Genomic DNA, 13092 nt, shown 5'->3' with positions numbered 1-13092 from the left:
AAAGCCAATGCTGCCTGTCCTCCTGGGCTCAGAACTGGGACACATGAGCACCTAGCCCCCCAGAGGCCAGCCCCGGGTGAGCAGGAGCTGTGAGTGAAGAGGAAGGCATGTCTCAACATCTGCACAGCCCCCAGAGAGGCTGGGAGGAGAGCAGTGGGGAAAACAAGAGCCCTGGAAGATGGGCTGGGAGAGAAGTGCCTCACCAGACTGGCCCATGGTCCTTTCGTCTGGGCTGAGCCAGGGGTGGCCATGTGGGTCTTAGTTGACAGATGTTAGGGCAGTCCTACTGGCAAAGAGGTAGGGATGCTGCCACCTCACTCTGCCTCAGGAAGTGCCGCACAGTTAGGTTCTATGCCAGTTAGCGTGACTACTGATCTGTGAGCATGGGGTGGGGGCAGGAAAACTGCTGGAGACTGACATGAGGGTGGGAGGGAGCATGGCAGAGATGCCAAGAGAGTGGAGGCAAGATCGTGGCATGGGTGGAGGAAAACCCCTTTTGCCCTTGGGTGGTGGCACCACGATAAAGGGGATCTGAGTCACCGGGGAAGGCATGGAATAACTGGGATGGGTTTATACACCCAACTCCCTCACTTCCTTTGGAGTCATTTGGTTGTTTTCAAATTCTCCACCCTTTGCCGGCTCCCCGTCTCTACCCGTCAAATCTGGTTCTCGTGTGTGTGTATATATGTGCTGGCTCGAGGTAAGAATAAAATGAGCTCAAAACATAGAAAATGGTGACTGACAATTTTTGACCTATAAAAACGTGTGTTTTTTTTTTCATATGGTTCAACATGAAGGGGTAAATTAAATATCCAGGTAGAAACCTATCATAAATAAACGTGTTGATCATTATTCCAGCTCTGTAATTGTGCTTCTGGTAATTAATTTCAGCCAGAGGCTCTGTTCTGAGACAACTTCATTGCTACACCCCAGGCGACAGAAGATTCAAGACAGTGGGTCAAGTTAGTCGCCATCCCCCAGGGAACCCCTACAGATGGTTGCCATAGATTTAAGGACCAGCTACATAACTTATTGGGCCTGGTGCAAAATGAAAACATGGGTCCCTTGATGAAAAATTATCTGAATGTGGGACCCTGTGTGACTGCACAGGTTGTATGGCCATGAAGCCAGTACTTGTTGGCTAAGGGTCAAAGGCCAAGGTCAAGATTACCCATTTGCCTTTCCGTGCCAGCCCCTAACCCCCTTACCCCCCAGTTGCTTCCCTCAGGATCTGACCAATGGCATATGAAGTGGCAAGGAACTGGGGAAAGAATTTAACTGTGGGTAAATCAAGAAAGGAAGCTTTGGCCTGGCCAATGTGATTCAGTGGTTGTCAACCCATGAATCAAGAGGTCATGGGTTTGATTCCTGGTCAGGGCACATGACTGGGTTGTGGGCTGTATCCCCAGTAGGGGGTGTGCAGGAGGCAGCCGATCAATGTTTCTATCTCTCTATTCCTCTCCTTCCCCCCCCCCCCCCTAAAAGTCAATAAAAAACATATTAAAATCTATTAAAAAAAAAAATCTCGAGTGAGGATTAAAAAAAAAAGTTAAAGGAAGGTCTGGAAAACAGTCATTCCATAATGATGCCTAAATCATCTAAATGATTTAACACCAAAACATGGGGAAACGCTTAATGAAAGAGTCCCCAGGCCTGAGGAAGAGTTGGGGTCACAGGTGAGCAAAGCTCTGAACTGCCCTCACCTTCCAGGTGCCCTCACTTGACCTCTTATGAAGCACCAGTGAGGAGCCCACTAGGTGAGCTGCCCAGCCCAAGGGTGGGTGGCCAGAATCCCAGAGCCTCACATGTGCAGAATGACTTCCAAGCAAAACACCACATTTATTCAGTATCTTCAGTTTCAAGTTTACTGAGCGATTTGCCAGGGATTGACTTCCTTATAGGGATTGACGCCCCCTGCTGGTACGCTACTAACTAGCACGGCTACTAAACTTCACTCTCAATGTACCCAAATTGGAAAATACACACTTGGGATTTAACCTTGAACCAAAACCAGTGAAAACAGCATGACTCATGCTGCTATGAGTTATATATGGATTTGGTAATAGGTTGAATTTTTAAATGTTTCATGACTCCCAGGTTCCTAATAAAAATTATTCCTTCAGTTCTTTAGCTCAATTATAGAAACATGGTTAACATTTTAAAATTCTGAATGTCCTGATGGAATATTCCTCCCATTTCAGAATGGAGTGGTCACAGTAGGCTTTACAGGGAGGTCGCGTGGTCCAGGGAGAGAACACAGGTGTGGGGCTCAGACAGCCTACATTGGAATTCATTTACAATCTGAGTGATTTCGAGTAAGTCTTTAACTTGGAACATGTCATTTAAGTTGCCATCTCCTGATCAGGGAGGGTAAAATATCCACCTTCAAAGTGGACACAGTGGCTAGAGATCATGCGTCTGAAGCACATGAAAGCATTCCGCTAACCGTCGTTATTGTTACTATATTATTCAGATGTGGGTCTAACTTGGGCTTCAAGGGATGGGGCTCCTGGACCCAGATTCTGTGTTTCCAGAGGACGGAGGCTGCATCTGGAGTCCTGTGTTTGATTCAGAGAATTCACCCCTGGGTCACAAGGGCAGAGTTCACACTGGGCACGCGAGTCTCTTTTGAACCACACAAACACGATCTAGGTGCCATCATCATGCAATATGCCTCTCACTGGGCACATCTGGATAATTCTACTTCTAAGAGGTATTCCAAGTTCCTTTACTTCCACCTCCATCCTGTTAGCCCAAGCCACCATCATCTCTCACCTGAGCCAAGCAAAGTTCTTCTGTCTTCCCACTTCTACTCCTGCCTGCTCAAAACCAGAGGGACTTATATTTAAAAAGATCAAATATAATCTCATCAGGCCACCCCACCTCCTCCTGCCTGCCCCCCACCTTCCTTGTAATGCCAGTCCCACCTCCCGGCTCTATGCAATTTGTTTTCTCTGCAATCACTCCTTATCCCCGGTTTTCCTCTGGCTACTCCTACCCATCCTCCAGGTGTTGGCTCACACTCTCAAGGAGGGTACAAGAAATATCACGTCCTTCAAGTCTTTTTGGCCTCACTGTGCAGCACTGAAGCTGTAGTCATGGAGTGTTCTTTCCTTCTCTTAGGGTCTCGCCAGCATTTAGGATGCTCTTGAGTGACCTGGAACATGAGTGAGGACCTTTACTAGTACTCTCCGTCCACCTGGGTCACTGCTCCTGTCCTCACTGCCAACGCTGAGGGGCCCTTCGAGGTGATTCCAATGCTGCAGGATCTTGGCCTTGGCTGGAAGACTCAGAATTGAGCCCTAGGTCTCCTTTGGGGCACCCCAAACCATGTTACTGAATACCACCAGTGACTGGGCACAGCTTTCTACTTCTAAGAGGCTCCTTCTCTCCTTCCCTGCTCCCCAAACAAGAGGTAGGCTTGTTTTGGGGCATGTCTGCTTTCTGCTATGGACAGGAAGCATAAAGGGCCTGGCCACTTCCTTGGAGAGTGAGAAACATAATTCAACTTCAAATTACGTGCTAGAAAACCTACTTATCAGAAGATCTACCCATAATGGCCCAATCTGGATTAGGTCCCCCCAGTCAGGGCCCAGACCCACTTTACCTGGTCTGTGTGCCCTTTCCTTGGATACTGTGTTGGCTTCTCAGGGCTGCACTGCTCTCTGCAGAGCCATATCCCCTGACCAACAGGCATACTGTGTACAAGGCCTAGCCTCCAGTCTCAAAGTGGGACAACTCTTGGTGCCACCACTTTCACAGCTGCTGTGGGGCCTGCCGTAGGCTAGACTTCAGCTGGAGTCACATCTTTGCTCACCTTTCCCCTTGCCCTATCCTGCTGCTCCCGAGCACAGCAGCCTCTAGAAATCCTTTGCACGAGAAACTCTGCCTCAGGCTTTGCACCCAAGTAACATCCAATTTTCCTTCCTAGGGTGTCACAATTTGAAATTATGACTTCGTATGGCTCCTGGTTCAATGCTTGTTGATCCTACTAAACAAAGGCAGAGGCCGTTTATTTTGTTCATTGTTGTAGTCCCAGCACAAAGCCTGCGCCTCCCACACAGCACACACACATGCTTCCCCCTGGATGTTTGGATCACAGGAGAGTTGTTACACAAGGTTTCTACTGAAATCCCCAAATCAGCTCACTTGTTTGTGATTTACTTCTTCCTCCTAAGAGCTAGGTAAACAGAAGGACCCAGTAAAAACAGGATGAGAAGAGACTTCAATTACTCAGTGTTTTCAGTTTTTCAATGATGGATACGTAAGTATAAGCCAGGGCTTCTTCCCAGAGTTTACAATCTAGACAGAGAACAAGGCAGACACCACTTAACGGAGGCAAATAATTCCAAGGAGATAATGTAAGTGTTCTGGAAAGTACAAGCTCTCATACAATTTATAACTAAATACGGGCTCCATGGTGTTCTGGTTATCTCAAAGGGCTCTGAGAAAGTCAATCCCATTACTAGATAAAACTAGTGGTTCCTCTAGCTGAAGATCCTTTCCAGAAGCATCAAAAGTGGTGGGGAGAGCAGAGGAAATGTCAGATTCTGTTTAATTTATAAAAGTATCCAAAGTATGAAAACATCATGGGGAATCTCAGGCATCCCAGCAGTCAGTGAATGGGCTTCTGAATGGCTAATACATCTCCACACCCCCCCAGACTGCGTCTCCAAGTGGGGTACATGGGAAGTTAGTCATTCGTCTTAGCCTGGCTCCCTCCCTTAGCCTTTTCCTCTCATATCTTCAAGCACCTGTCACAGGACACACACAAGCAGATGGGAAGTGTTCAACTCGGACAGTAAAGCAAAATTAAAGGCAAATGTTTAACCAAACATGTTTAAACACAAGCTAGCAAATGAAGAACTTTAGGTTCAAAGAGCCAAATATTCTGCATTCCTGAGAAATCTCAACCAATTTCCCATTCTGGTATTGCACTTTGCTGCCACAAATTAAGTGGGTGTACATTTTTGAGTGTTAGATCACTAAAAGATTTCCATTAGGAGACTGAAAGAAAACATTCTGTATCTCTGTATTAAAAAAAAATTTTTGTCCATGAGAAGGGAGCCAGGTGTCAGTTTCCTACGGGGGGGACGTTCTCGTGCAGGTACTGTAAGGCCAAGTCGGTCCACTTCATCTCTTGTTCTTTAACAGATTCTGTGGTGCCACCGTTGTCCTGCTCAGGTTCAGGAAGCTCATTCTGAAAAGGTACAGTGGATATTCAGGACGGCAGTAAACTGTACATTAACAAACCCCTTAAAAGTCAAGAGCACGTAGAATTAAACCGAGTTCCTAGAAACAGGTAGCATAATTGGCAGAAATAGCTAGAATAAAAAGGTGTGAGGAAGTATCATTCAGGTCCTCTCCAGAAAGAGTGATGGTCTTATGGCTCTAGCATTTGTGCAGGAGGCTAAGGACACAGCTTTCGGAAGCTACCGGGATCCAGGCCCACCACTCTACCGCGTGGGTTACTCAGGCAAGGTATTCAAACCCTTGGAGTCTTTGTTTCCTCTCTGAAAATAAGAGAAATGTAGCCATCACCTCCTAGGACTGCCGTGAGACTAAACACTGTGATTTAGATCAAGTGCTTAGCACTATGCAGGGCGTCCATGTTCAAGGAATATTTGCTATTATTGTTAATGGCTGGGAAAACAGAAAAGAGCCTTTTAAAAAATTCTATGAAGGGGCTGCCTTAATAGAATATCACATTTGCTGGCATATTCCTTAAGCACAAGAAATGTATTAAGAAACTACCCTGCACCAGCATGCCTAGAGTATAATGGAGCTAAGTGGGGAGCAGTGAAAATGTAGAATATGAGACTACCCCCTAGTGGTGGAACCGGGCAAATGACCAATGCATATCCAGCCAGCATTTTCTTAAAATGGTAAGTCAGGGGCCACACTTAGTGTAGAATGTGGAATAATTTCCATATATATCCCCCAGCTTTATTGAGGATTAATTTACATATAACATTCTGCAAGTTTAAGGTGTACAACATGATTTGCTACACATATAATGTGAAATAATTACCACAACAAGGCTAGTTAGCACATCCATTACCTCACATAGCTACCATTTTTGTGTGCAGTGAGAACTTTTAAGAAAGTTTCCTTATATTTTAAATGTAAATGTATTACTACCAGGACTCTGCTTTGTATCAGACTTCACTGATACCAATATATTCCTTTTTAATGATCTGAATTTACATTTCTTTTAGGGTTAGCAAACTGTTATTCACTATCCAGACTTACGATTTTCCAATGGATTCCAATTTGCAGCATATGAATAAGTTCTTCTTTAGAATTATTTTAATATATATATATATATGATTTATTTATAATATAAGCATATTTGAATCAGATACATCTTGCTCTACAAGCTGAGAGAAACTATCACTTATTGTAAAGTAATAATACACTTAAACTTAAAGTGAAAGCTTGGTTCCAATAATTAGTTATAGCTGACAAAGCATAAGCAAGTCCTTGCTTAATGAATTATTTAATTCAGAAGCAGGCAACTTTGCTAAATTTCATCCCATCTGTGGTATGTGTTCTAAAATGATGTCTTTCATTTGGTCATGATTGTCCCTTGGCAATGAATGCCAACATATAAAATTGCATATGTGCTTGGAAAACAAACACAAAGTATCATAAATGCAACCATCTATTATGGTACACTGTAAAAATGACCACAATTCTTTGCAGCTACTCTATGAAAAGGCAGTGTATTTCCCCATCCCTCACTCTCTTTCAAAGACTTTAAAGCTCTGAGCCTCTGCACAGTCCCCACTGCTGGAGTGCCCCTGTCGACCCCCACTAAATTGCCGGTCCTCCCTTATGACCAGCTTAAACATTACTTTCTCTCTGTGGCTTCTCCTAGACTAGGAGCCACTTCCTATACCACGGTGGCTGTTCATGACAACCCCCTTAAAGCCCTTATTATGATAATTATTTATTTTTGTGTGCTTCCTCCCTAGACCCGCAGGGGCAGAAACTGTATCTTATGTTTACATAATCTGGCACACACAAGGCTTCCAAAGACACGCTTATGGAATGAAAGAAATCCAAGTTCACAGGACAGGATCTGGAGCCTCACAGCCCCAGGTGTGAAGTCCAACTTATCAGCTACTCAACCCTGGGCACGTTCCCCTCTCTGATCCTATTCCTTTCCTGTAAAATGGGATAACAGCACCATCTTGCAAGGCTGTTTCAAAATTAGAGATAATGTATGTCCAATTTCAACCTCCGTCCATGGCATAAAACTGGTTTTCACTAAATGGCAGCTATAATTCTCATGACCCTCTCTTTTGACTATTTTTCTAAAGTTGAAATAAGCTGTGATTTATTATGTGATATGTATATTACTCATTGAACATATTATCATCTCTTATTCTTAAATGGAATCATTGTTGAGCTAGATTTTCTTTCTCTGTAATAGCAGCAGCAGTCTATCTGTAAGCTCTATCTTATTAACAGCTCTTCTCAGGATAGTTGGCATACTTGAAAGAAAAGCATTCCTCTATGATATAAATAGAATATTTAATAAGCACTTATATAAGCTAAGCTTTTAGATAATTTACTACATAAGTTTAACAAACTCTTTGCAGGGCAGTTTCACAGAGAGCAGACAAGTGTATTCCAGGAGCCTATCGATCCAAACGCAAAAGGAGAAAAGCCAGATTTTTAAAATTATTTTCCAGGAAACTTAGGATAGGTGTGTGTTCTAAGCATGTGAGTTTTTAATAATGTCAACAAGCCAGTGGTAGGGAAGTAAGAAATACCATATAGCTTATATGGCACTGCTTTGTATTCTTTCCCATCTTATGCACTAAACCCTCATTATCTGGCTTACTGGCTTTGGTGTAATTGACAGAAAAGGCTCAGAAGACCTGGGTTCCAGTCCTGAAATGACCCCTAACTAAGGTCACATCAGCTTTCTGAACCACATTTCTCTTTAAATAAAAAGTCTAGATCAGTGGTTCTCAACTTTCCTAATGCCCCGACCCTTTAATACAGTTCCTTATGTTGTGGTGACCCCCAACCATAAAATTATTTTTGTTGCTACTTCATAACTGTAATTTTGCTACTGTTATGAATCGTAATGTAAATATCTGATATGCAGGATGTATTCTCATTGTTACAAGACAGCCTACCAGTGGTATTGCCACATCCTCGTAGGGCAGCTTATCTTCTCGCCAAGCATCGTCAATCAAATCCAAGATCCTTCCATCTCTCTGTACTTCACTGTCCATCCTCCTGCAGCTCTGATCTTGTCAAATCTGTCAGTCAAAGAGGTTATTTCTAAAACACAGACTCAGGAGGTGATGTAATCCAGCACTAGGATCCCCCAGGCTTCTTAGCCTGGATGTGTCGTCTGGCATAATATCACCCTGGGAAAGACTTGTCTTCTCATCTGGGTCAGGTGACAACTTATTTATATGTAATCACAGTCCCTCCTTTCTGTTCCCCCTTCAGCTGGTAAATGCTTTGTAGTGTACACTGAACATAGGACATGGCCCAGACCAGTGTCATGTGACAGGAAGGCAATACATTTGAGGGCCTCTGTTATACGGCCACGGCACATCTAGAATGCAGCTTTTCTTTCCCAACTGGCACATTCACCTTTCCCTTTCAGGAAGCCTTTGGTGAGTCCCTGACTCATCAGCACGTCTCCTCTCTGGTCCCTGCAGCGTTTCCTGCACCATTTTTACAAGAGTCACCACCTGCCTTGCCTCGAATGTTGGCATTCTTAGCCCAAGAAGCTAAATGATAACACTGAGTTATACAAAGTGACCAACCACAGACCTGACAGAAATCCTCAGCTGAGCTTCTAAATACATGGCCTCCTATCTTACGGTGGTACTCAGGCTGGGCCCTGAAAGCAGCACCTCCAGGTGAGCGCTAGTGGCAGGGCTCCATGCTGCTTGCTTTCCCTTCCCTTTGGGGTGACTCTTCATGCTGCACGCCCTTCAATGCCTGGTCAAGATACTTATCATGCTGATCTCCCCCGCCCCCCTTTTACTTTTCCCTACACAGCTATCGCCAGCCTGGAAAGGTACCTCTGGGTTCCTTGTTTCCCAGCTTGGGCTATTCTTCGTCACAGCCATCACCCTACTGTGCTCCCTGCTACAAAACAGCCATCCTGCTGGCCTGCTGCTGGTCAATGGCACCAAAGGTACTCGCAGTCACTCCCACCTCTAGGAGGATGAAAACTCATGCAAGAAACCATCTTTGGGAGAGGAATCCACCTCCTTCATTCATGTAGGCCTGTGCTTGTCTCCAACAGTATGACTGCAAGATTGCCCTGACACGTGGAAAATAATTATGCAGGTGGGACCAGGGGAAGGGTTTTTATCCCCATAAGGATCCAGACAAAACGGAAGCCCAGCTACTTCTGCACCAGTGAACCAGGTGAGGTCTTAATGTTGCCCACAACAACTGATCCAGCATTACCCAGTAAATAACTCAAAACAAGGACCCAGCTTTAGAAAATTTACACACCGGGGGTCCTTACCCTCAGTTCCAGTTATGTTTCTGGAGTCCCTGTCTTACAAGAGCCCCCCCCCCCCCCCCCCCGCCCCTTTTCCTGCTGCCACGCCTCTGACCTTGATGCCCTGGCCTCTGGGATACCCTCCTCCCTATTCTCTGCTGATCAAAACCCGATGATCTGCCTACAAAGATTCTACCTTTTTCATAAATTTTTCTCAAATGACCCCGGCTTCAGCAGCATTCTGCCCTTGAACACTTCCTTTTTGTTCTTATTATCCACTAACCATACTTGGTTGGCTCCGTGACAGACTGCTCAGGGGTTATCACCTCCAACTTGTTACATGTGTACATTTTGTATCAGTGACTCAACACATCTTTCCCCTATTTGGCCTCAATCTTTTTTCACCTGTCACTCTTTCCAACACCTCTAAGCCTATCCTACTGTCCGTCCTCTACACTTCAAAGCCTCTAGCCCCCATCACTAACCTGTACTTTTCCTTTCAAACTCAACGTGGGCCTAAGATCACCCGGGTCAACACCCCATTTCTAGAGTAAGGTGCTAAGGTGTTTCCACTCTTAAGAGGCTGGAAAGCATCGAGGCAGGCACTGCGTCCAGGACGCGGCCCCTGTCCCAAGCCCTTGCTACCCTGGGCAGAATGAACCACTACCAGTTTCCTGAACAAACTTACACGTGTGGTTGTCCCGATCCCGAAATGCTCGTTCCTTTCTTTCCCTCCCCCGCCCCAGCTGATCTAAAAAACTTGGTTCCTGCAGGAGACCTTCTGCAAGCCCCCGGCAGAGCACAGCGCCCCCTCCTGTGCAGCTCCCAGCTCCCAGCGCGCACTGAGTGGGCCCCGATTGGAAGCTGGTCACACCGTCGGTTCCACGCTCTTCCCAGACACGCGGTGCGTGCGTTCGCTGGGGCAGGGGCACGTTTTATCCATCTCAGTGTTTTATAAATACTTAGTGACAAGATCAAAGCAAGAAGGGCTTTTCCCTCGCTAGAAATGACCCTCGCAGGCCACCACCAGCGGTAAGGCTGTGTGGGGCCGCCCACAGCACCCACTTCCGGCTTCGGGCTGGATAGACCAAAAGTGGAGACGGGGGAGGTACAGGTCCCGGCCACGCAAGCCCCTTTCTACCCGACCTGGCCAGCGGTAAGGGCAGTGAGGAGGAGGACAAAGTGAAGACAGCGGCCTCGGCCGATGGGAGTGGAGGGGAAGTGTGACGCTGAGGAACGAGCTCGTTCCCGCTCTCCAAAACCAAGGCTAGGAGCGCGGGAAACGCTTACCGACCCGGCGCTGCACCCGCTGCCGCCGGAGCCCGCCCCTGCACCACGTGACCGGCACGCCTCTTCCTCTGGTCCCCGGATGTGGACGAGCCCATTTGCTTGCACGGAGGGGAGGTCAGGAAGGAGGTTGTTCCATTAAAAGTAGGGGGGCAGGGGGCGGAACAAGCGTGCGGACGGCGGAGGCTGGACGTCAGGTTGGGCGTGACGCGCGCGCGCCCGGCCGAAGGTAACGGCGGGAAGACTCGGGCGCGCGCGCGCGCGGCGGCCCCCTAACCGCATGTGCGCTCGGAGGATGGGTGAGGGGCGGGCGTGTCCTAGTCCGGAGGCGGCCCTGGCCGCGGCGGGGCCCTCGGCCGCGCGGGTCTATGGCCCGGGGCTGGCCTCCGCGGCAGCCCGCAGGCCGCCGGGCCCGCCTCCCCCGCCCCGGGCTCGCCCCGGCGCCCCGCCCCTCGGCCTCGCCGCGTACGGCCTGCGGACCCGCGGAGGCGGACATGGCCTCGCCGGGCGCGCTGTCCGGGCCAGCCAGGTGGTCAGCCCTTCCCCGAGGCCGGGCCGGGGTGGGCGAGCTGCCCCCGAGCCCTGGGCTCCCCCGCACTTACCCTCCTGCCTCGTCTGCCCCGTGTGGTTGGTCAGCTTGCTGCTGGCGTTGTTGCGATTCGGCAGGTGATGCCGCTTCGCCTACGGTGGGGGTGGCGCGGGGGGTTAGCCATTTAAAACAAGTGGATTCGTTTTTAAACACATGAATGTTAGTACAGGAGGGTCTGAAGTGGGGGAACCCTGAAGGGTGGATTGCTCCCTGCAAATCGTGGCTGGGAAGTCAATGATGAGTGAGGGCGTGACGGGGATGGTGCCCTAGGGACACCCTAATAACGAAGATGTCGCAGGTGCCCCTTACAACGTAAGAGAGTGAAGATGAGCGAGAATTCGGTGACTAGTCTTCATTTTAGTTGCAGTACACTTATTTGCACAAAGTCGTTTTTCTTGAGCCTCACATCTGATTCCTGAAACTTTTAAGTGTTATTTTATTCCTTTTAATAAATCAGTGTTATAGGGAAGGTACCCTATAGTTTCACAGTTCCCCACATGCTTGCACTTAATTTTATAGATAAAAGGAAATCATAACAATCATCAGCTACACGTTACCTTCAAATAGTAACGTTTAGATTTATAGCTGTAGCTTAAAGATATAGTAAAGTGTATTATTTTATTACTTGGAATGTAGATTTGGAATCTTTAGATTGACTTTTATCCTGACCTTCTTGTCCTTTGTATATTATCAGTGATCAATATAATTTTCTATATAAAAGGCTAATATGCAAAGTGTCCCCTCAGGAGTTCCTTTGCTCGCTATGATGTGCACTGACCACAAGGGCGTGACGCGAAGGAAGGCCTGAGGGCAGCTGCCATCAGATTGCTGGCCAGGCTTAGGGACCCAACCTGTGCACGAATTTCATGCCTCGGGCCTCTAGTGTAGTAATAAAGACAATGTAAAATGTGTTAAAGCTTTATAAACATTGTCACACTCACTGCCCTTTAAAATGTATGTAGATTCAGGTTTTAAAAATTATAATTGTGTACGTCAATTGTACTGATTCAATTTTCCTTCCACTGAAAGGATGACTGCTTGGTCCTTCCTGTTTCTGGTAGTAGAGGTGGCCTATGTAGTCCACTCTCAGAGCTTCCTACTCTAAAAAAATCGTCAACTTGATACTGGTTTCAGACACTGATTTTTTTTTTATTTTTTATGTTAGGGTTTTTTTTTCTTCTCTCCAAGAGCTAGGCTTATATTTTTCAGTTTTGCAAAACCACAGTACTGTCATCCACCTATGAAAATTAATAAAAATTCCATAATGTCAGTATTCAGTCTGGGTTCAGATTTCCCCTGTCCCTTAAATGTGTTTTTATAATTAACTTGTTTGGGTCAAAAATCCCATGGAGATCCACATGTTGCATTTGATTGATTGACCTTTTAAAGCTTTTAAATCTAGCGGTTCCCTTGCCTTCCCTTCCCCTTAACATTCTAGATTTAGCTAATTACATCTGCATTAACATGTACATCTGCTTCCTTTATTTTCATTAAACTAGTAGATCTAGAATTGTACTGTCCACTATTGTACTCACCAGCCAGCCTTGGCTATTTAAATGAATTAAAATGAAATAGAACCAAAATTTCTGTTCCCTAGTCGCATTAGCCACATTTCACGGACCTGTAGTCACAGGTGCCTTGGGGCTACTGTTTGGTGTAGATAGAAAATATTTCCATGATTGCAGAAATATCTGTTTAACAGCACTGATCTAGAAGCTTGATCAGA

General features: G+C 46.5%; 2 protein-coding genes across 15 annotated transcripts in view; one reads left to right on the top strand and one right to left on the bottom strand.

The window, feature by feature from the left end:
• Positions 1-4329: 4329 nt before the first annotated feature.
• On the bottom strand, positions 4330-10903 carry ANAPC13 (anaphase promoting complex subunit 13). Of its 4 annotated transcripts, none has more exons than XM_059663892.1 (3): positions 10781-10903; positions 8154-8279; positions 4330-5200 (listed from the first exon to the last, which is right to left on the bottom strand). In XM_059663892.1, exons 2-3 carry the CDS (start codon positions 8250-8252, stop codon positions 5075-5077), a joined length of 225 nt encoding a protein of 74 aa, XP_059519875.1. In that variant the 5' UTR covers positions 8253-8279; positions 10781-10903; the 3' UTR covers positions 4330-5074. The 4 variants fall into 4 exon arrangements, with proteins under 4 accessions (XP_059519875.1, XP_059519876.1, XP_059519874.1 ...); XM_059663893.1 differs by having other exon boundaries at positions 10785-10865; XM_059663891.1 differs by lacking the exon at positions 10781-10903 and adding an exon at positions 10637-10774.
• CEP63 (centrosomal protein 63) overlaps positions 10567-13092 on the top strand; it is a 44238-nt gene continuing 41712 nt past the window's right edge. The window contains exon 1 of one of the 11 annotated variants that reach the window (XM_059663882.1): positions 10567-10646. Coding sequence is in view for 7 of the 11 variants with exons in the window: in XM_059663880.1 (XP_059519863.1) it covers positions 11058-11306 (249 nt within the window). In the remaining 4 variants the exon portion in view is untranslated. The other 10 variants (XM_059663883.1, XM_059663878.1, XM_059663884.1 and 7 more) reach the window with 10 other exon arrangements.

This window comes from Myotis daubentonii, chromosome 14 (genome assembly GCF_963259705.1).
Source record: "Myotis daubentonii chromosome 14, mMyoDau2.1, whole genome shotgun sequence".
NCBI classification, from domain to species: domain Eukaryota; kingdom Metazoa; phylum Chordata; class Mammalia; order Chiroptera; family Vespertilionidae; genus Myotis; species Myotis daubentonii.
Note: the sequence above shows the minus strand (reverse complement) of the source record. Positions and strands in the feature narration are given on the sequence as shown.

Excerpts from the sequence above, each read along its gene's own strand:
- ANAPC13 (XM_059663892.1), bottom strand. The coding sequence starts at position 8,252 with ATGGACAGTGAAGTACAGAGAGATGGAAGGATCTTGGATTTGATTGAC. Across the intron at positions 5,201-8,153 it reads AGGATGTGGCAATACCACTG|AATGAGCTTCCTGAACCTGA; the intron begins GTAGGCTGTCTT and ends GTACCTTTTCAG.